The 23,662-nt window shown below is 42.1% G+C and overlaps 1 protein-coding gene across 2 annotated transcripts in view; it reads left to right on the forward strand.

Moving 5' to 3' along the window:
• INSC (INSC spindle orientation adaptor protein) overlaps positions 1 to 23,662 on the forward strand; it is a 340,369-nt gene that overhangs the window by 294,346 nt on the left and 22,361 nt on the right. For both annotated transcript variants that reach the window (XM_060262945.1, XM_060262946.1), the window contains exon 9: positions 6,008 to 6,186. In XM_060262945.1, the coding sequence (XP_060118928.1) occupies positions 6,008 to 6,186 (179 nt within the window). The remainder of the gene's footprint in view (positions 1 to 6,007; positions 6,187 to 23,662) is intronic.

The raw sequence follows: 23,662 nt of genomic DNA on the forward strand, positions 1-23,662 counted from the left end.
TTAAGGGGGCAGGCCATGTTGAGAAGAGAAAAGCTGCACTCCAATCAACAAATCAGAATTTGGAAAGCATTTCGGAAAAAGGGTTTTGAATTTTTTTTTCTAGGTTGGTGAATGGCTGGACAAAGAACTCTGACTACTTGTTTTAATAACACCCCCTGCACAGAATACTAGTAATATGTATATTGATTGTGAATGCTCACTGCAGAAAGACTACTTATGAAAAAATGCTGAAGTTGGCATTCTTCAGTTCTCTATAATTTGATCTGCCTTGTGGGTCCGAATAATACTAAATAATTGAGCCAGGCGTGAATTCGCAGATGCAATCTTGGCCGCAAAGTGAGCTTTCTTTGTGGCTTTGACTGCCATCTCATAGGACCTCATAAACTCTCTATAAGATGTTCTGGTCGCTTCGTCATCTAGAGAATTGCCAGGGGGCCAGGAGTCCCACAGTTCCCTCTGAAAAATATAAAATCTTAAAAAAAAAAAAATACATTGGGAGTTTTTTTTAAAAACAAAAACAAACACAAAATGATAAAAGGAATGCCTGTAGCTTTAAGTTACAGATACCCTCACTGGCTGTTGCTAGGCAACCACAGTATTCCAGACTAGGTTTCAGTAAGTAAAAAGCAGGGTCCTTTCTAGGCCTATTTTGACTTTTGAGGGTGACTTTTGACTCATTGGGGCCAAGCCTGACTAGGGTTACCAGCTCTAGGTTGGGAAATTCTTGGGGATTTTGTGCTGGAATCTCATCCTCTGAAGGCTTCACCCCCAAATCTCCAGGAATTACTAACCTGGAACTGGCAACCCTAAAGGGGATAGGCTTGCCAATCCCCAGGTCCCAGCGGGGGTTCTTCTGCTTTCCCAGGCTTCTTCCTGCCCCCAGTCAGCTGGCCGGCGAGGGGAAGCCCCGTCCCCCACAGCCACCATGTGACTTTTTACCTCCGGAGGCTTCAATCTCCGATAGAAAGGCTTCCTCTTGGGATGGTGTATCTGTGTTACTTTGAAGAAGTTGGCAGCAACTCATGAGTAGAGACGCCAATCCCTCACTTCAGGGTCACCAGAAATGGGGGGGGGGGGAATGTCTGCTGGGCACTTCATTATTCCCTATGTGGAGATCAATTCTCATAGAGTATAATGGGGAATTGATCTGGAGGTATTGGGGGCTCTGGGGGTGGCTGTGTTTTGAGGTAGAAGCACCACATTTTCAGTATAGCATCTAGTGCCTCTCCCCAAAATACCCCCCAAGTTTCAAAACGCCCTAAAAGTTTCTATGAGCCCTAAAAGTAGGTATCCCTATCTTTCATTGGCCGTTTTCCCACTTACTTTACCCCGGAGCGACGTCCCTCTTCACCGCGCTGCGTCTGCGCGGATTTCGCACAAACTGCTGCGCAGCACCAGGAAGAGCCGCGTAGTCCCGGGGCTTTTGCATCGCAAATGTAAACCTGCTTTTTGGCGGTTTACATTTGCGATGGAAAAGCCCCGGGACTACGCGGCTCTTCCTGGTGCTGCGCAGCAGTTTGTGCGAAATCCGCGCAGACGCAGCGCGGTGAAGAGGGACGTCGCTCCGGGGTAAGGTAAGTGGGAAAACGGCCATTATTTCCTATGGAAGGAAGGCATTTTAAAAGGTGTGCTGTCCCTGTAAATGTGATGGCCAGAACTCCCTTGGATTTCAATTATGCTTGTCACACCCTTGCTCCTGGCTCCACTCCCAATGTCTCCTGGCTCCACCCCCAAAGTCCCCAGATATTTCTTGAATTGGACTTGGCAACCCTAAAAGGGGAACTGATCTCTGTAGTTGGGAGATCTGTTGTGATTCCAGGAGATCTGCAGGCCTCACCTGGAGGTTTGGAACCCTAGAAGGAGAGAGGGAAGCAGGAAAAGAGGAGAGGCTATGGGGAATTTCATGAAAGAGAAAAAGAGGTAATGGTGGGGAGGGGGAGTGAGATGCCTCTTGCACATTTTTGTGAGTTCCCACTTGTGACATCTAAGTACAGATAGCTAAAGATAGAGATATCTACATCTGCAGTCAAAGATATGCATGTAGCTGAGCTTCATCAAAAACTATGAATGATCTCCAGGGGGTTTTTTTTGCAGAAAAAGCCCAGCAGGAACTCATTTGCATATTAGACCACACCCCCTGGCTCCAAGTCAGCTGGAACCATGTTCCTGTGGGTTCCTGCTCAAAAAACCCCCTGATGATCTCATTTAAAAGCTTAATCTAGACCTTAAAGAAAATGGCTAAAATAACATCTCAAAGAACATGTAGATTTTAAAGAACAGGGAAGACTAAACCCAGTGGAGAACAGTTCCTGACAACTCAAATCTCTGCTTCAAAAGCCTATACATTGGGTGTTTTCGCACTCACGTTTTACTGGCGCCACGACCCTCCTGACGCCGGCGAATCTGCATGGATTTCGCAACAGAAGCGCCGGCGCTCCCAGAAGCGCCGGCGCTTTCCGTCGCTAAGCCAGCGCAAACGTTTTCCTGCATCTTTGCGATTTCCGTTTGCGCTGGCTTAGCGACGGAAGTAGCCGGCGCTTCTGGGAGCGCCGGAGCTTCTGGTGCGAAAGCCATGCAGATTCGCCGGCGTCAGGATGGTCGTGGCGCCAGTAAAACGTGAGTGCGAAAACGGCCATTGTATCAAAAGCAGAAGAAAAATCTAGCAGGAAGTAAAATTCCATATTTTATTTTATTTATTATTTTATTAGATTTATATTCTGCCCTCCCCATTATGGGCTGAGTTTGTAAGCACAGCTCATTCACCATTGCTACTAAAGCAATTTCTGTCCCCTAACCAGGCTGAAAGTCAGGCTGTGGGCATGGCTGTCACCACCAGACTGGTTAAGGATGCCTGCAGTACTAGAATCCTTAAGAGGCTAGGAGATGTTTGGGCCTCCATCGTCTAGGAAAGAGGCACAAAGAGTGGAACTTGGGGGCGGGGGGCAACAGTAAGAGGGCTTTCAGTGTCCTGGCCCGACTGATGGACCTCCTGATGACATCTGCGGGTTTTTTGGCCACTGTGTGACAGAATGTTAGACTAGATGGGCCATTGGCCATTGGCCTGATCCAACATGGCTATTCTTATGTTCTAACAAATATCTTTAGTGGTGACTTGCCTTTCCCCATGTGTCCAGCAGCCTTGTGCCAAGGACAGTTCCCTCACTCCCTGGCTCCATCCTCACCTCAGCATGTGGTGCCCTGGTCTCTCCCACATCTGAGTTCTGAGTCTCACTCCTGCTTCACCTTCCAGCTCCTGTGCACAACTGCCTTTAAATTTCTCCCCAGTAGCTGTCATGGCCTGAGATAATTAGCATGTGTGACCATCATGCTTGCTCCCAGCCATCCCTCAGTTCCAGAATCACACTATGTGTGTCTGGCCAGAAATGTTTTATGGGCTGGCTCTCTTCTTCTGTGCTGCCTTCATTCTTCCTTCAGATGGCTTGCTTGCTGGAAGTGTTTACCACACAAACTGATGAGGCTGAAGAAGAGATTATGGGGTACAGTCAGAGTGATTTTCAAGAAATAGGTTAGGTGTTTGAACATATTGGGAAAAATTAGACATTTTCCCTATTGTTGCTTCCAAAGCACTGCCTAGTTTGGACAGGGCTAGTCATATCTAAGTACTTTTAGAAAGAGAAACTGCAACTTGGGAGAGGGGATGTTTTCAATAATCAATCACCAATTTCTTTCTAATATTTATAGCTGAGTAATTGAATTACTTTTCTCTATATGTTTAATCTTTAAACCACATTGAAGTCAAATTGCTGGGTGAGTCAGACCTTAGTTAAAATAAATGTGTACAGGAATTAAAAGGTACTTAGAAGGTTATGATAATAATAGCTGTGTCTGCAGCATTTTTAAGAGGATTGCAACAAAAAAATTATGCAGGGTATTCTTAGATTCTAAAGACGAAGTTGTAGTGAAACCAAGATAAATTGTAGAATTATGCTCTCATAGATCAATTAGTTTTATCCATCCCATACTATCACATTTTACTTAGCTATATAACATGATCTTGAGTAACATCCAATGTAGACTTCTAACAGAGCAATGTGTATTAGCCCAAACCACTAAATAAAGCAATAATCATAATGATCTGTGTTCTTCCTGTTAGTAGAGTCATTGGCACTACAAATGGAAATTCCTGATACATGTAATTAATAAGTAATGCTGAAAAAAAATACAATGTTTTCTAAATGATAAACATATTTCAGGGGAGGCATTGCAATTTTAGTTAAACATAAGGAAATATGTGGTGAACATTAGAGTTCAAAGCTTTCCCTGCTGGACAAGTAAGTGATTTATCTGCATTAAATTCCTAAACGGCTGCCAATTAATGTTTAGAAGGAAAAAGAGGAAGAGACTATCAGTGTGATCCTATGTGTAGGTAGTTCAGTCTCTGCATAGAACTATACTGTAATTTCTTCATTGGGGTTTCTGTAGGGAAGTGCATTAGCACCCAACAGCACTGGACAGAACAGAGCTGAATGAGTGAGCACAATCCTGCGATAGCAGCTGGAAGGAGGAGTCAGCAAACTGAAGCACTGCATATCCTGTACTGTTCCTGCAGCCCTCCACCATGCCCACATTTCATATTACTGGCAGGCTCTCCTCACGAAAAACAACAGCATCTGATTCTGCTACAGCTCCCCAATGAAAATCTCACTTACATACATAAACAAAATCTACTATTTAAATCTATCTCTATCTATCTTACAAAACTTACCCTTATTCCTGATAGATCCCCAAAAGGGCTCAAATCTAATATAAAATTTCACTATTAATCTAGATAGATCCAGGTTCTATTTTATTCTTAATATACATTAAGGAATAAAGAGGAAATCTAATGTAGATTGAGGTGCTTAGAAAGGGTCACAGAGAAGACTGTTTCAGCATGCAGAACAAATGGTCAGGCAACAGCAGGAGACTTACATAAGCAGCTATGCAAACCTTTCAGTTAGAAAGAACCAATGTGGATGTACCTTCTGGTGTCTGTGCCTGGTTCAGTATTTCATAAGTGCAGATAGACATCACTCACAGGCTTTGGTTTCACTCTCACCCCATTCCTCACACCTTGGCCAAACCATGATGACAATACCAATTAAGGGACACTGAGGTCTTTGCTTAACCACCTTTGGTGCCTTGCTGATTGGGGAACTTTTCAGTTTCTTTTCTCAAGAGCCAGACCAAGCTGTCTAAAGAATTAGGTTCCCTAGCCTAGCCTGCATTCTATAAGAGTTACTGAGACTCTGAATATCAGGAATTATTGTGACTAACTGGAAATCCAAAATTCTAATTTGAAATTAGTTGTAACTATTCCCAATATAACATTTTTGCAATTCTTCCAAATATTTCCGAATCTGAATTGCATATTTTTGTTCTTATATATGCTCTGAAGCTTGTGCAGGGCTCTTATATGTTCAGTCTTCCCCATTTGTTTCAAAAAAGAGTCTTACTATGCAAGCCTAAGCATAGTTACACCCTCCCCCAAGTCCACTGAAGTCAGTGGCTCAGAGAGGTAGGTCGTTTTCGCACTCACCTCCAGCCGGCGCGACCCCCCTCTTCACCGCGCAGGATCTGCGCGGATTTCGCACTAAATGCCGCGGAGCAGCCTTTTGCGCTGGAAACTCCCGGCGCAAAAGCTGCTCAAACGCCAAACTGCTTTTTGGCGATTTACGTTTGAGCGGCTTTTGCGACGGGAGTTTCCAGCGCAAAAGGCTGCTCCGCGGCATTTAGTGCGAAATCCGCGCAGATCCTGCGCGGTGAAGAGGGGGGTCGCGCCGGCTGGAGGTGAGTGCGAAAACGACCGTATAATTCTGCTTGGATTGTACTGTTAATATGTTCATGTTCTTTTGTGGATATAGGAATGGATTCTCCACTGCAAGGAATTCTTATAGAAGGAGTAGTGTAATGTGAACAATTTATTATAAAAGATTTTATACGAACATTGAAACTTAATATTTTAATGACATGATTTAAGGACATCAAACATTTTCTGCATATTTAGAACTGTGCCAAGAGGCTACTTCTGGAGAAGTTTTCCTTCTTGCTTCAGCTGCACTTGCCAACATTACGTTTTTTGACACAATGGCCTGTGAAATGTTGCTTCAGTTAAATGCAGTGAACGTTTTTCTAGCAGCCTGTGGTGACAAGCAGAAAGTGGATACTCCTTATTCTCGAGATCAGGTAAGTGAATATATATTTATTTACATTTTTGTAGGTAGTGGTGGTAATGGCTGTCATAGCTGAAAGTTGTAGGCATGGTTTGCATGTACACATTTATTGATAGTAAATTGTATGCTTGAATAAGCTATATGAAAATCATAAATGTCCACTGAAGTAAGGGAAGGAAAAACAATTATGCTTTTAACCTGTTGAACCGCTATAACTATTCAGAAAAGAGTATATTAAAATCATTCATATAAAAGTTATGAAATATACAAAGACCTTTTAAGAGATTTTCTTGTAGCCAGTGTTTTTTCTGTAGAAAAAGCCCAGGAGGAGCTCATTTGAATGGTAGGCCACACCGCCTGGCCTGGGAGCACGTGGCTGCAGCATGGCAGGTCGGGCCAGCTGGAGCACTGGCCAGCCTACGAAGATCTCTGCTCCTGTGGGCTCCAGCAGAAAAAAAAAATCCCTAATTATAACTGATATTTGTGAGAATGAAGTATGGGTGGAGGGGGAAGGTCAAAAGCATTTAGTTTTAAAGTTGAGTAAACTCTAATAATTGCATTGATTTTACCCAAGGACTGAGTCCTTGATTTAACACAACTAAGTACTGAAATTGGACTTATTAAATGGTTTTGCTTTAACACTTGGAAATAGCTTTGTATACATATATTTTTATTTTAGTCTCTGGCAAACATTTGAAACATAATAGTTTTTATGTGGGAAACCCCAGGAAACAGACATGGTGCTATTCCACTTAGCAGGTGTGATATTTAAAAACCAGACGTTATGGCTCTATTTCATACTGAGATGTTCGATCACAAAAACTCTCTGGGCAATATTTGCTATAGGATATATTGTATAAAAATGGAAATAATTAGTAGGTGAGCAGAAGAATTTAAAATAATTTTACAATTTGTTCTCTGCCTTCTCATATTTTATAGAAAATGCAGCTACCTTTTATCAAAACAGATCATCTATCTGTACCACTCAGGTGATCCTCTGAGGTTTTTTCAGCTGTCACGTGAAAACAACCTCTGTTGAAGTATTGCTTTGCTATAACAAAACAATTTGTAAAAATTGTAAAATCTATATTATTGATGAATGTTGTATTTCATTGCCATTTGCTTATGACCAAATGGTCTGTGAGCAATAAATATATATGGAGTATAACAAAACAATAACGGCATGAAAATATTACTCACACACGCAGGGACTTCCTTTAAACTTTTATTCTAACTTTCACATTTATGTTGTATAATATTGCATTTTTGAGTAATTTAATGTTCTTTCCAAGGCATTATACACATGTAAACATTTTTATATAAATTATTCTGGTGAGTTATCAGGGAATATACATACAGGATTTATATGGTATAGGTCTAAGGTAGGCATCTTTGAGTTCCAGGAAAGCCCTACAAGCATGAGCAAAATCTAATTTAAAACTCCTCTGAAGCCAAATGGACAACTTTAATTGACGTCAGTGGGCTCTGGATCAAGTATCTAGCCATTTACAGTCTCTGCTGGCAACTATCAAGCAAGCAGCTCTGAATTTATTTTCTTTCTTATAGACTCCTTTTTATTAATGAAACACAGAAATGTTAATACATCATAGTAGTTGAATAGTTAGTTACATCATAGTAGTTGTATAGACTACAATTAGTAATTGTATAGACTATAATTGTATAGAGTACAACTACATCATAGTAGTTGTATAGTTAGTTAATTTTTAAAAGTTTGTGGGTTCTTTTTAAAATTTGAGTTAAAGTGGAGTCTTGCAAAGTGTTGTGAGAATGTAAAGGTATACTAACGTCTAGTAAAACAAACCATCCTCTGGAGATTATACATTGGGATCAAAATACCAAGAGACCTTGGTTGGCTTCACAACTTTATGAATATAGACAACTATTTATCAAGTAAATTCCAGAAGACTGATTATATTAGAAGTTTTTACCAGAATAGGTTAAGAGCCCTGTGGCATTCTAAAAACTAGCAAATCTTTTGTGCTACAAACATCTATTGAATACATTAAATGTAATGTTCAGTTGATATGTATGTTTGTGCATATATATATGAATATATGTAATACAGGCACATGGGCAAATACAGAGAACAAAAGTTCATGAAATCTGAAGGACAGCAGCTGATCTGTCACATTTCTATGAACAGCATAAGAACTAAGATCAAGCCAATGACCCATCCAATCCAATAATCTGTGTCACACAGTAGCAAAACCTCAAGTGTCATCAGGTGGTCCACCAGTGGGGCCAGAATTCCAAAAGCCCTCCCACTGTGACCTCCTAAGGATCAAGAATACAGAGCATCATTGCCCCAGACATAGGTTCCATCTGTACCTTGTGGTCAATAGCCACTGATGGGCCTCTGCTCCATATGTTTATCCAATCCCCTCTTGAAGCTGTCTATGCTTGTAGCTGCCACCATTACTTGCAGCAGTGAATTCCATGTGTTAATTACTCTTTGAGTGAAGAAGTACTTCCTTTTATATGTTCTAAACCTATTGCTCAATTTCATTGAGTGGCCATGATATCTCATATTTTGAGAAAGGGAGAAAAGTACTTCTTTCTCAACTTTCTCTATCCCATGCATAATTTTGTAAACCTCTGTAATGTCAATCCTCAGTTGCCATTTCTGCATACTTTTCTTCATAGATAAAGTGTTCCATCCCCTTAATCATTTTAGTTGCCCTTTTTTGCACCTCTTCCATTACTACAACATCTTTTGCTTTGGTGTGTTTGTATTTTTTTATGTGCATGAGTGTATGTGGGCACCTGGAAGTCATGGAGACCTCTGGTGACTGACCACTACTTGGGGCCTGGAAGATATTCAGGGAGGTGGCAGAATAAACCCTGCCCCCGACTCCTGGTATTCCAAGGAGGTCGCTCATCCAAGAACTTGCCAGAGTCGACTCTACTTAGCTTCTGAGATCTGATGAGATTAGTCCAGGTCAGGACTACTAAAATAACTTTTTTGAAGTGCGGGGAACCAGAACTGTACACATTATTCCAAATGAGGCTCCACCAAAGAGTTATGCAAGGGAATTATGATTAATGGATTATTTGTTTTCAATTCCCTCTATAATGATCCCCAGCATAGTATTTGCCTTTTTTATTGCAGCCACACAATGAGTCAATATTTTCAGTGTGTTATCTACCATGACTCCAAGATCTCTGTCCTGGTCATTTACCACTAATTTGGACACCATCAATGTATATTTATAGTTGGGATTTTTTTGCTCCAATGTGCATTACTTTGAACTTGCCCATGTCGAACCTCATTTGTCAGAATGATGCCCATTTGTCCAGCCTCAACAGATCCATCTGGAGTGTCTCATATTCCTCCTTGGTTTTCACCGCCCTAAACAACTAAGTGTCATCTACAAACTTAGCCACTTCACTGCTTACTTCTGATTCCAAATCACTATTGAACAAGTTTAAAAGCACCAGACCTAGTACCAAGTCCTGCAGTACCCCACCACTTACACTTTCCACTGTGGAAACTGCCCATTTATACTTTGTTTCCCGTAAATTAACCAGTTTTTAATCCACAAGAGGGCTTGTCCTCTTATCCCATGACTGCTGAGTTTCTTTAGGAGCCTTTGATGAGAAACTGGATCAAAAATTCCTGGAACAGTAAACAGCATCTACTGGATCACCCTTGTCCACATTCTTGTTCACCCCCTCAGAGAACTCTAAAAGGTTAGTGAGACAAGATATTCCCTTACAGAATCCTTGCTGATTCTTCCTCGATGGCTTTTGTTCATCAATATTTCTATTAATTCTATCTTTAATAACAAATTCCACCAATTTACCCAGTATTGCCATTAGACTGACCAGCCTGTAATTTCTCCTCTGGAAGAGGAGATTTTTAAAGATGAGGGTAACATTAGCTACCTTCCAGTCCTTGGAATGGAGGCAGATTTTAGTGACAGATTGCATATTTTTGTCAGGAGATCCACAAGTTCACATTTGAATTCTTTCAGAACTCTTGGATGAATGTCAACTGGGCCTGGCGATTTCTCAGTTTTTAATTTGTCCATTAGTCGTAGGCCCTCCTGTCTTGTCACCTCAATTTGAATCAAGTCTTTCAACACCCTTCCTGGAATTGACGGTTCTGGAGTGGGCAAGCACTTCCCATTATCGACAGTGAAGTCAGACACAAAAAGAGCATTCAGCTTCTCTGCCATTTCCCTATCCTTTAGTAATTCTTTTATCTCTTGGTCATCCAAGGACCCCTCTGCCTTCCTGACTGGTTTCCTGTTATTTGAAGAAATTTTTATTATTGGTCTGTATGTTTTTTGCAATGTGTTCCTCATAGTCCCTTTTTGCCTGTCTGATCACCAACTTCCATTTTGTTTGCTAAAGCCTGTGCTCCTTTTTATTTACCTCACTCAGACTAGCCTTCCACCACTTAAAGGAATCATTTTTATCTTTTACTGCCTCCATTACTTTGTTCATTAACCATGCAGGCCCCTTTTTTATACCTATTTGAATCTTTTCTAACCTGTGGTATACATTTTATCTGAGTAGTTTTAAATAGTCCCCAAGTTTCCTGAAGAGATTTGACCCTCCTTACTTTACATTTCAGTTTCTTCTTCACGTCCCCTCTTATGAGAGAGGTTACCCCTTCTAAAGTTAAATGTGGTTGTGTTGGTCTTTTGGAACAACTCCCTATTTACATAAATGTTAAATTTAATAGCAATATGGTCACTATTCCCAACCGGTACTATTACATTTTCATGATCTTAAGTAGGGGTGTGCATTTGGTTCAGCCGAACTGAATACACCTTTGAAAAACAGCTGATTTGGCAGTATTCAGGATATATAGAACCGAATTAGATTATTTGATCTGATTTGGAAGCTGTATACTGCAACCACGAATTGCCGCTGAAATTTGGCGGCCATTTGGCCCTATTATACCCTATGGGCCATTGAAGTCAATGGCAAAATAGGATATAATGAAGTGCGGCTGGGAGGCAGGGGTGTTGAGGTAGAGACCCCAAGTTTCAAAAAGATTGGACCAGGCGATCCAATTCTAGGGGCACCCAAATAGGGCCCTCTCCCCCTATGATGAGAAATAAGCAATCAGTCACTTTCCCCACTGTAATTACAGTAAGTAAAGTGCCTCTGTGGGGGAGGGAGTGTGAGTGGGAGGCACCAAATCTGCAGTGGTGCTTCTAGTACCTCGCTCCCACAGAACCCCCATCTTCCAAAAGGATTGGACCAGGGGGTTCAACTCTAGGGGCACCATCTATGATGGGAAAGCCTACCTCAGGCAGCAGTCAGATTCCCTATAGAATCTCTGCAATCAAGTCAACTGTGCTGAGGGTGCTAGCGTGCAAGGAACACAGTTGCCCAGCAGACCAAGTGCTACTGTGGCAATGACAGTGCAATGCACAGGACCTTAGTTCAAATTAGAGAATCCCTCAGATTTAAAAATTGGGATGGGGGCTTTCTGTAGGGACTGCAGCACAGAACCAGTGCATTGAACACACAAGTGCCAAGCAGCAGAGATGGGGCATGGACTTTTCACATGCAAAGGAGTTGCATACTGAACCATAGCCCTACCTATGAGGAATCCTGTAACACTACGCTGTAAGAATTTTTTTTTTGAAACTAGGACAGGACACTTGGGTTTTAAAAGAAGTTTTTGGAAAGTCAAAGCTGCTCAAGGGGAACCTTAACTTATGTGACAATAAGTTAAGAACATAAGATGATAAGAGAAGCCATGTTGGAGCAGGCCAGTGGTCCATCCAGTCCAACACTCTGTGTCACACAGTGGCCAAAAAACCCCAAGTGCCATCAGGAGGTCCACTAGTGGGGCCAGGACACTAGAAGCCCTCCCACTGTGCCCTCCCCCAAGCACCAAGAATACAGTGCATCACTGCCCCAGACAGAGAGTTCCAACAATACGCTGTGGCTAATAACCACTGATGGACCTCTGCTCCATATGCTTATCCATCCCCTCCTGAAGCTGTCTATGCTTGCAGCCACCACCACCTCCTGTGGCAGTGAATTCCATGTATTAATTATTCTTTGAGTGAAGAGGTACTTCCTTTTATCAGTTCTAACCCAACCACTCAACAATTTAATTGAATGTTCTACAAGTTCTCGTCTTGTGAGAAAAGGAGAAAAGTACTTTTTTCTCTACCTTCTCTATCCCATGCATAATCTTATAAACCTCTATCATGTCATCCCTCAGTCAATGCTTCTCCAAGTTAAACAGCCCCAAGCGTTTTAACCTTTCTTCATAGGGAAAGTGTTCCAACCTTTAATCATTCTAGTTGCCCTTTTCTGCACTTTTCCCAATGCTATAATATTTTTTTTGAGGTGTGGTGACCAGAATTGTACATAGTAGTCCAAATGAGTGTGCACCATTGATTTATACAGGGGCATTATGATACTGGCTGATTTGTTTTCAATTCCCTTCCTAATGATTCCCAGCATGGGGTTGGCCTTTTTTATTGCAATCGCACACTGCCTTGACATTTTCAAGTTGCATGGATGTCACCTCTAGTCTTCTTTTAAAAGCAAGTAACTTGTAAACCTGTCACTGCACTGTACTTATTCTAGTTCTTGGTTCTGGCATGGCACACACCTGAAGAAAGAAACATTCCTATATATGATAACAAAGCTGAGAGACCAGTCACTGCAAAAATACTCAAGGCCCAGGAACCCCCAGGACAAGGGTGACCCAGTAGATGCTGTTTACTGTTCCAGACAGCAGACGTAATAACTTGCTCAGCTCTTAATTTTTCCGGAATTTGGATTCTGTTGGTTTTAAAAGAGTGACTGGTTATAAAGTGTCCCTGTTTAGGGTGAGTGTGTGCTTGGGGTAGGTTAGGGTTTTCTTTTGGCTGGTGGGGGGTGTTGGTCAAATCTTTAGAAGTTAAAATTTTGTGCAGGGTTAAAAGCTCGTTGTAGATATATTTCATTACTTTCATTCAAGATATTACTGTATTATTGCTGTTATTATTTTATTGCTGGATGGGGGGGCAAGGTGTTTTGTTCACTGTTGTTAATTGTTTGGTTAAATTTCTGATCACAAGTTGTGTTAGTGGTTGTTTGCAGATTTTATTATTGTTACAGTTTTGTGGACATTGACAGATGTTTTTAAAGAGTTTACTGGTGCTTCCTTTGCTGCTTGGGGGTAGATGGGCAGCTGCTGTTGTGGGGTTGTGTCTTGTGGTTTGGTTCTCCTGGATAGTGTTGTTGCTTTTTTTTTTTTGCTGCATAATGTGATTTCTTGTGAACTTAGGATTGATTTTTCAAAGTTCCTTCCCCCTCCCCCATTCTGGTTGCTGGGGAGGGGACTGGTGGTGGATGGCAGTGGGTTGCTGTGTTTCTGTGTGTTGTTTTGTCTTATACAGACTTGTGTTTTTGCCCTTTTTCCTGGGTGGGCCTTGCAGCTGGTGTTACTGATACAGTCTTGTGTTACTCTTTGTGACTTGCTTCCTCTGGCTGCCTGATGATTCTTTCTATCTTCGTTGCAGTTTGAAATCAGGGTCAGGTTCAGTTGATTTTGGCCTTTTTGGAGGGGGGCATTGTTGCTGTGTTGGTTGACGGTCAGGAAGAACAAGTTAGAATCAAGATTCATACTAAGACCTGGGTGTTCACCGAGTATAACTAAGAATGGATCAAGAAAGAATACAGCAGCGTACAACTACAAACCTGAACATCTAAATGTGAGAGAGTGTCATTTAGAAGTGGCACCTCAAGACAAGCGAAGGACAATTTTAAGTGGTATAAGCAACACCAAAGCTCCATGAGATTCAATGAAAAGGGTGTCTCCTCATATTTCATATGGGGAGGGGATTTGTTACCAGGAAACACTAGATGCCAAAATGAGAGTGGTAACTGCAGCTACAAGTGGATAAACATATTAAACAAGAGCAATTTTGGATTCAGAACAGGTACTGATGGGGTTAATAACATGCCTGAGAACTAAGTTTGACTGCAGTGGCACTTTTAAGACCAACATAATTTGTTTTCTGTGAAAAGCTGAGAACTAAACAGTCGAGTAAGAACAGATAAAAGGAGGTACTTCTTCACCCAAAGGGTGATTAACATGTGGAATTCACTGCCAGAGGAGGTGGTGGCAGCCACAAGCATAGCCACCTTCAAGAGGGGGTTAGATAAACATATGGAGCAGAGGTCCATCAGTGGCTATTAGCTACAGTGTGTGTGTGTGTGTATAATTTTTTTTGGCCACTGTGTGACACAGAGTGTTGGACTGGATGGGCCATTGGCCTGATCTAACATGACTTCTCTTATGTTCTTATGTTCTCCCCCCCCCCCCCCCCGTAATACACACAGAGAGACACTGAAAAACCTTTAACACCCCCAACATAGTTTTTCCCCCCAAAGCACAGCTTTTGCACAAATGCCCAGCATTAGGGTTGCCAACCTCTGGGTGGGGATCTCCTAGAATTACAACACACCTGTTTTTGAAAAGCTCAGCCATTGCAAACAGAAACCAGTGCAAAATAGCAACCATTTTACACACAACAACATCCTCTCAACAAATAACTGTGGGGGATGGCAAACCAGGGATCTAGGATTCAGGCAAAACTCTATGGCTTTACTGAGTCCCAGAGAGTTGTATCAACATGCAACCTGATGTTAAAGAGACATTTTACCGGTATAAGGTTAGCTGTGTTCAGTTTAAATCCATCATTTTATCCATTGGGTATGTCTCGTCTCCAAACTGTGTCAGCTTAGAACAGTTGTTTCTCCAGAACTCTCTAAATAATGTCTGTGTAGCAAAGCATGCTTTCCCCAAACAATATGAAGCAGGCTACACCAAAAGGCATAGGCTGACCCCTCTTTTTCCCCCATAGGAAACATCTGGCATTCGTTGGATGGGTGGATCAGGAGATCACTAGCCTCCCATCAGGGACAGTTGCCTCAGTCCCCCATAGGAAACATCCGGTATTCATTTTGTATGTGGGGGGGGCAGCTGTCACTTTGGTATGCGGCTTGATGATGATAGGATACCCTTATCTACTACTAGTAGTGCACGTCCTTGTTTGGACCTGTAAATCATCTGTGTTCCTTCCAGCAGCCTTTCATTGGTTCCTTCATTGTGTCTCGCACTTGCACTGCCCATTCCTGTAATTTCTGGCAGTGGTTGTTGCCAATTTTGTGGAAAGGGTTCCTAGAGGCAATGCACATGGCATCTCTCTTCATCTTGTAAAAATCCTATAAAGCTGTATTGTTTCAATGATCCTTCCCTTGCAGGAAGTATGCGGCATTTAGTCAGTGCCCCTCCTCTATTTTTCTATTAAGTAATAATTTAGATTGGTGAATTCATTTAATATTATTGTTTGCATTTTTATTACTTTTTTGTATTTTATGGTATTTAGTTTTTAACTGGTTTATAAATGTGATCTTGAGCTATCCAGAAAGCTAGGATAAATGATAAATCATGGCAGATTTTAAGATTTTAGCTGGCAGAGATATATTTAGTTTGTCATTTGGACCGTCTTTTTGAAAAGTTCTGCTACACGGTGAGGAGAATTTTACCAGGTTTCTGGTAATGTACTAATATGTGTTAAAATTTTACTTCCAATTTGATATTATATGATAGGCATACAAAGTAGTTACATTCAAACTGTGGTATATTACTATTTGTAGCTATATTACACTCTACTTGATATGAATATAATTTTTATTGCTACTAAGCATTTTTTTAAATAAGTGTTCTCTTTGAAAGACCAAATAACTCCATTCAATAAAATGGATGAGATTATTCATGCCAGGCTCCAAATATATTGTAAGTTAGAAATGATTAAAAGAGCAAGTGGATAGGAATGACGTTTTTATTCAATGAGTCATTTTGCCAAAAATGGAAGAGAGATAATTTAATTGAGATCAAATGTTATTCAGCATTTCCTCAAACACAGCAGTGATGGCTTGTACAAAAATGATAAATTTAAATAAAGCAATTTTCTTAATAGAAAATGAACCACAATTTGTGTTTGTTCTTTTTGTGGCATCACTGTTAGCTCTGATAACAGAATTTTTCTATAATGTTGCTCATTTCAGACAGCAATCAGGTGGTAGATAGACGAGGTAGGACTCCTAGTGTTCTGCAGCCTGATCCCCAAACAGATGACTTGGATTGAATTTAATTTGCTATTACAGTTCTTTTTACTAATGAACAACAAGCCCTTTCTCCAGTTTTCTATTATTGCTCTTAATCATCCTCTTGTGTCCTCTAAATGTTACCGCCATAGCAAAGTGGTATTCCTATGAAGAATATTAAAGTCCATCCCTCCAAAAAGCATGCTTTCAAGGTATTCAATCATTGGTAGCATATGAAGAAAGATTCCATGTGAAAGGAAAAACCACTGAGGATGCTCCTCTGTATTTTATATTTAGCTTTATATTCCACAGTCAGGGCAGTTTGCATGAGATTCTCTCAATAGGCTCCCACCCAGGCATTGACTGGGTGTGTACCTATTTAATTTCATCAGTGCTCCAGCACTGGGTCATACAAGGTCATTCATTAATTGTGTGCCTTTTTAAAGTAGATCTACACCTTTGACAGTAGAGTCACCAAGGTTATTTCAGTGGTTTTTTGAGATTGTTTTTCCCCATGTCCCAGTTCCTTTCAGTCAGTTAACACATTATTGTGTCCCCAGAGGTTATGCAGTTAGTGCTGGGTTGAACTCATGAGACAGCACCTAGTCTACATTGGTCACCATGATTTCTGTGATAATGATGTAGGTAGTCAGGGGAGGGTCTGTGCCTCAGTGGAAGAGCTTTGCATGCAGAATGACTTGGGTTCAATCCCTGGCATCTCCAGTTTAAAAAAGGATCAGGTAATGTAAAAGATTTCTACCTGCAACCGTGGAGAGTTGCTGCTGTCAGAGTAAACAATACTGAACTTGATAGACCAAGGGTCTGATTCAGTATGAGGCATCTTCGCATGTCCATGTTCAGTTAGAATTACATATGAATTCCCATATTTATTCGGGGTACTATTCATTTATTTAGAAGATTTGTCTTAAAGCTTTGCCTGGAGGCTCCCAAGGTAGGTGCCTGCCTCATCCCTTTTGGGAGCTTGTTCCATAACAGTTGGCCAGCAACTAAAAAGGCCTGCATGTGGGCTGTCACACAGACCATACTCTTGAGAGTGAAAGGACTAGTAGGATACCATTAATCTATTTGGTTAAGGGAAAATAGAAGCCATTTGAGCAGAAGCCATTTACTTTCTTTGTAAATATCACAGTGTGTCTTTTGGCCAAAATTTTCTTTGTTTCTTCACAATATTTTGCCTAATGCATCCTGGCATGTGTGACAGTCATTTTCGAAGTGACTGGGCTCACATTTAGAAAATGACATCAAAAGCATTGATACATAGTAAGGAGTGAGGTAATTGTTTTGTCTTTCTTAACAAAACTGAAGATGATGGATTGCATAATTAAATTTCACAAAATACTTAGGAAATTAAACAAGTGGCACAATTGCCAGTAATGGATACAAAAATAAGAACAGGGCTGAGTTGTGGAGCCTATTTTTATGAACTCTAGCAATACAGATGTAACATTGCTCTCTCTCTCTCCCTCTGTATGTATATATACACAGACATATATATGCATTTTATAGAGAACATGGATCGGTATAAACATTATGCTTGGTTTGTTTACTTTGGCTAAGATGATGGTTTAAAGGAGATGAGAATTGTGTCAAAAAGTTTTTAAAAGTAAAAATAGATAGCTACACACCTTGCATTAAGACTTTATGCCTTTGTGAAGATCCCAAACTCAGGTTTGAACCCAAATACAGGAGATGTAGTATTTGGAGCAGGGGTGTCGAACTCATTTGAAATTACAAGTGACCTTCACTTTACAGAGATCATTCTCTTCTGGAGAAATGGAAGCTTTAAAAAGGAACATTATATGTCATCCTATCCCTGCTGAGCTCCTTTCTCTCCCCAGACTAAACATTTCCCAGGTATTAACTTAATTATAATATGGCATTGTATGTAGAATTTCCAGAAGACCTTAAGATTGTCTGGCAGCCAGAGATTCTAGCTCTTTTAGCATTACGTACCACTAGGTGGTATGCTAGATTTATTTTTAAGGCAAGAGACATTTCAGAGGTAGTTTGCTTTTGCCTGCCTCTGAGTCACAGCCCTGGTATTCTTTGGAAGTCGCCCTTCCAAATACTATCCATGGCTGACCCTGCTTAGTTTCCGAGATCTGATTAATCAAACTAGCCTGGGGTATCCAGATAAACATCTCTAGGAATTGACCTGGATACCCCAGCATCTGCCCCAACATCTCTAGGAATTCTCCAAGCCACAATGGCACTCCTAAAGAATCTTTCCTTTCTGTTGATTTACATGCAAAAATGAAACTTAAGTTCTTATTGCTTTTCTAGATCTCATATCTGTATTACTGGGGGAAAAAACCTCACGTTCTTCTTAATTAGTCTTTATATGATTAACTGAAGTGAAATATAGTCAAAATAATTCTGCTTAGTGATATATTAGATAAATTAATATTAACACTTTATTTTGTTTCTCAGAGCAAATCAGTTTAAAAAAGATAAAATGGAATGATTGCATACATATACTTCAGGAAAAGCATAAACATAAACTTTCTATGAGATCCTCTGACATGCCTTTAAAACGGAATAAAGAAACTTAGCCACTTTCTCAGTGACACTAGATGAAGTATCGTTCAAAAGACTATAGACCTTAAGTGCATCAGAACAATCAACTATGCTAACTAAAAGAGGATGTAAATACTTGCGACGAAGATCTGTATACAAATTACAATAAAGAAGAATATGAGTAACTGACTCCACACATTTTTGCTTACAGAGACAGTATCTGACTGAGCAGGCTGTCTTGTTAAATCTGCCATAAAGAATGGAAGAGGGCATGGCGTTGCATCTGCCAAGGGAAAAAGCTCTACACTGCTGTGGCACCTGCAAGACGGATAGATATGAGGCTATTTCCCCAGTACTAAGAGAGATCTCAAAACTCAGTGGGGAACCAGTTTTCTTAGCCAGACTGTATAGGTCTTGGTGCTCAATATCTAGCAACCTGTTTTTAATTTGTTGGACTGCGGTGAAGGACAGCATGGACAATAGTTCTAGGGATAAACCCATTGCTTTGATTTTTCTCTCAATATGTGCTGACCAATTTGACAAATTAAATTCAGAGAGCATTTGAGAGATATAGCTTCCCAGTTCAGAGTTGTAGTGCAAGCGTAGCCAGAATTTGAAGGTCATGAGCCATGCACTAGTAACCATTAAAGACATGCCAGTTTCTAAGCAGATAACTGCATATGGGACACATTTTGGCATGCCCAGAATTTTACACAAGAATTTGGATTGGACACGTTCAATAGCACCTTCATAAGATCCAATCCAGATTGGGATGCCATACAGAAGTTGTGAAATCACTTTGGCTTTGAATATTTTTATGGCAGCTGGCACCGGCAGGGTGGGGGTGCTGAATTCAGCCTCCCCCCCACCCCCTAGGCAAACACCTAATTTACTTTGGCGCATTATGAAATGACACAGTAACTTTGGTTTTAGGACTGAATTTTTCTGTTTATGATAACGACAGCATAAAAAATATACAAGCAGGGGACCTGCAAGGATATCTTGTTTCTCCTCCTCCACTATTTTTTTTTAATTCCCTTCCCTGAAAGTCCCCATAACTTATCCCTTTGTCCTGCTTCCCTCTCTCCTTTCCACTCAAAAGCCAATCTACTTTATCTGCCTCCTGTCCAGCTTTCCCATCCCCCCTGCCTGGGAAACTATTGCCAAATTGTGTGGTGCTGGCTAACAGGCCAGACTCAGTTGCATATCCACAAAATGTGTGAGGGGAGCCTCAGTTTCCCTATATCCTCCTATTTTCCTTTTCTAACAACACCCATATCCTCTCCCCTTTTCCCACTCCCACCTATCCACCAAACCATCTTTTATTTACCCTCCATCGTAAGCTATATTTATTATTTACTTCATTTATACTCCATCTTTTTCCACAATGGAGACCAGAAACAGCTAAGAACATTCTCCTCTCCTCCATTTTATCATCATGACCACTTTGTGAGGCAAGTTAGGCCAATATTGGCAGGTTAGGTCAATATTGGGTCACTGGCTCAAGATCTCCCAGTGAACATCCATGGCAGAGTGGTAGTTCAAATTTGGGTCTCTCAGATCCTAGACTGAAGCTCTAACCACACTGGCTTTTGTGGAATGGCTGCTGTTTCATCCAAGCCTGGATGAATCATGCAAGTCTGATGGTATCAGAGATTGTTGCCAGGCCTGGCACTTACAACTCCTCCCTCAAACACTGCAACAGCCCTGGAAAGGGCTCTTCCTGCTGCCTTTTGTTGGCAGAAACTAAGTCTTGAACACTGACAATACTGTTATGGTTACCTAGCAATAGCCTCTGAGGGAATCTTTTTTTAAAGCTATAGGCATTCCACTGGCTTAATATACAGCAGTGCTGGAACTGTGTTGAATCTAGCCTCACTAGCCTAATATCCAAATTAATCCTCTCTTCTTTTTCTTAAGACTTCAGATTTTTCTGCAAACATGGCACATTGTTCCAGGTTTGTAGAAAGTACTGTCTTGTCTGTTCATGGGTCCACTCCACATGGAAGCATCCTGAGATTTGGCCACAAGTCTGTCATCTTTTTGCTAATAAAGATTTCATTAGCCTAGCAACTCCCAGCTCTGCAGTATGAGATGCTGACCACCATAAAATGAGGGCTTTAACTCCTGGAGAGATCATAGTGAAGGAGAAAAATTCCATTCTTTGTTCTTTTCACATAATAATATAATAATAATAATAATAAATTTTATTTATATCGCGCCCTCCCCGCTGAAGCAGGCTCAGGGCGGCTAACAACATGTCCATATAATTATACAAGGGTTTAAAATCACATTAATCTCAAAACATTCCAATTTAAAACAAAAACATTTCAGGTGCTAATTCTGTTCATAAAAATAATGGTGGTAGAAGTCACCTAGCATCAGTCGCTCAGGCGGCAAAGGCCATCCTGAAAAGAGTGGTCTTGCAGGCCCTGCGGAACTGGTCAAGGCTCTGCAGGGCTGGCACTTCTTCCGGGAGCTGGTTCCATAGGTGTGGAGCTGCGATAGAGAAGGCCCGTGTGTGAGTATTTTGTAGTTTTGCCTCCTTTGGTCCGGGGATAGCCAACTGCTTCTTCCCTGCTGACCTCAGTGCTCTCTGGGGTTCGTATGGGGAAAGATGGTCCCTCAGGTAGGAGGGTCCTCAGCCATATAGGGCTTTAAAGGTAATAACCAGCACTTTGTAACAAACCCGGTAAGTAACCGGCACCATTGCAGTCCGCGTAGCCCCGACTGTATGTGCTCCCACTTCGGGAGCCCCAATAACAGCCTAGCCGCCGCGTTCTGCACCAGCTGCAACCTCCGGGTTCAGCACAGAGGCAGCCCCATGTAGAGGGCATTACAGTAATCCAATCTTGAGGTGACCATTGCATGGATCACTGTTGCTAGGTCCCAGCACTCCAGGAAGGGAGCCAACTGCCTTGCCCGCTTCAGATGAAAAAATGCTGACTTGGCAGTGGCTGCTATCTGGGCCTCCATTGATAATGAAGGCTTCAGTAGAACTCCCAAGCTCTTGACCCAGTGCGCCGCTTTCAGCGGCACACCATCAAAAACCGGGAGAGGTATTGCTCTCCCTAGGGCGCTGCGACCCACGCAAAGGACCTCTGTCTTCGTCGGGTTCAACTTCAGCCCACTCAGCCTAAGCCAGGTTGCCACGGCCTGCAATGCCAGGTCCAGGTTTCCTAGAACACAGTCAGGCTGGCCGTTCATTAGCAGATAGAGCTGGGTGTCATCTGCATATTGATGACACCCAAGCCCATACCTCCGGACAATCTGGGCAAGGGGGTGCATATAGTTGTTAAATAGCATCAGGGAGAGAACTGCTCCCTGTGGCACCCCACAATCTAGTGTGTGCCTCTGGGACAGCTCACCCCTGATTGCCACCTTTGTCCCCATCCCTTGAGGAAGGAGGAAAGCCATTGTAGGGCCAGCCCCCTAACTCCTATGTCGGCAAGGCGGCAGGTCAGTAGCTGATGGTCGACCATATCGAATGCAGCCGACAGATCTAATAGCATCAGCACCGCCACACCGCCTTGGTCCAGATGCCGCTGGAGGTCATCTACCAAGGCGACCAGCACTGTCTCCGTCCCATGACCTGGGCGAAAGCTGGACTGGCAAGGGTCTAGGATAGAAGCGTCATCCAGAAAACCCTGCAACTGTAACGCCACTGCCCTCTCAATAATTTTACCAAGAAACGGTAAATTGGAGACCGGTCGGTAATTTGCCAATTCGGCCGGGTCTGCTGTACTTTTTTTCAGGAAGGGGCGGGCCATAGCCTCTTTCAAGGGTGTTGGAAAGCGCCCCCCAGAGAGGGATCTATTTATGATGTCCCGTAAAGGACATCTAAGCTCCCTTTGGCAAGGTTTAATCAGCCAAGAGGGGCTAGGGTCCAAATCGCAAATTGTTGGGTGTGCGGAAGAGAGAATTCCGTCGACTTCCTCCAGGCTGAGTGGGTCAAAGCGATCCAGAACAAAATCAGAAGACAGGCACGGAGCCTCAAGTTCTTGTACTGTATCCAATGTGATAGGCAGGTCCTGGCGGAGCGATGTGATTTTATCTGCAAAGTATTTCGCAAAAGCCTCACAGCCTATCTCTAATTCTCTCACATTTGGTCTGCCTTAAGGCAGTGCAGTAAGATTTCCAATTATTCTAAACAATTGTGCCGGGTGCGAATTTGCAGATGCAATCCTGGCCACAAAGTAAGCTTTCTTCGCGACCTTGACTGCCATCTCATAAGACCTCATAAACGTTCTGTAGGATTAAAGATTTCAGGTTTTCACAGCTGGTAACATCATTAGGGTTTGTAAAATCTTTCGGGCTCAAGTGCCGTGTTCTACTGGAGAAAGTTTTCCTTCCAGACATTTCGTTCTCAGCTGCGGAGAACATCCTCAGTGGCGTTGCAGCCAGAGCAGGCGCTCTGACCTTCTTGGCTGCTGTGCATTGAGTGGGGCCAGGGCTGCTGGAGAGCTGCTATTTGTAGGCTGGAGGGGGTGTGATGAAAGGGCAATTGGTTTGTGGATGTGCCCATTGTTTGGTGGAGCTTCCTGGAAGTTTCCTTATCACTACCCTTCCAGGAAGCCCCACCAAACAATGGGCACATCCACAAACCAATTGCCCTTTCACCACACCCCCTCCAGCCTAGAAATAGCAGCTCTCCAGCAGCCCTGGCCCCACTCAATGCACAGCAGCCAAGAAGGTCAGAGCGCCTGCTCCGGCTGCAATGCCACTGAGGATGTTCTCCGCAGCTGAGAACGAAACGTCTGGAAGGAAAACTTTCTCCAGTAGAACACGACACTTGAGCCCGAAAGATTCTACAAACCCTAATGAGTTCTGTAGGATGTTCTCATCGCTTCGTC

Source organism: Heteronotia binoei, chromosome 21, assembly GCF_032191835.1.
Source record: "Heteronotia binoei isolate CCM8104 ecotype False Entrance Well chromosome 21, APGP_CSIRO_Hbin_v1, whole genome shotgun sequence".
Classification (NCBI taxonomy): domain Eukaryota; kingdom Metazoa; phylum Chordata; class Lepidosauria; order Squamata; family Gekkonidae; genus Heteronotia; species Heteronotia binoei.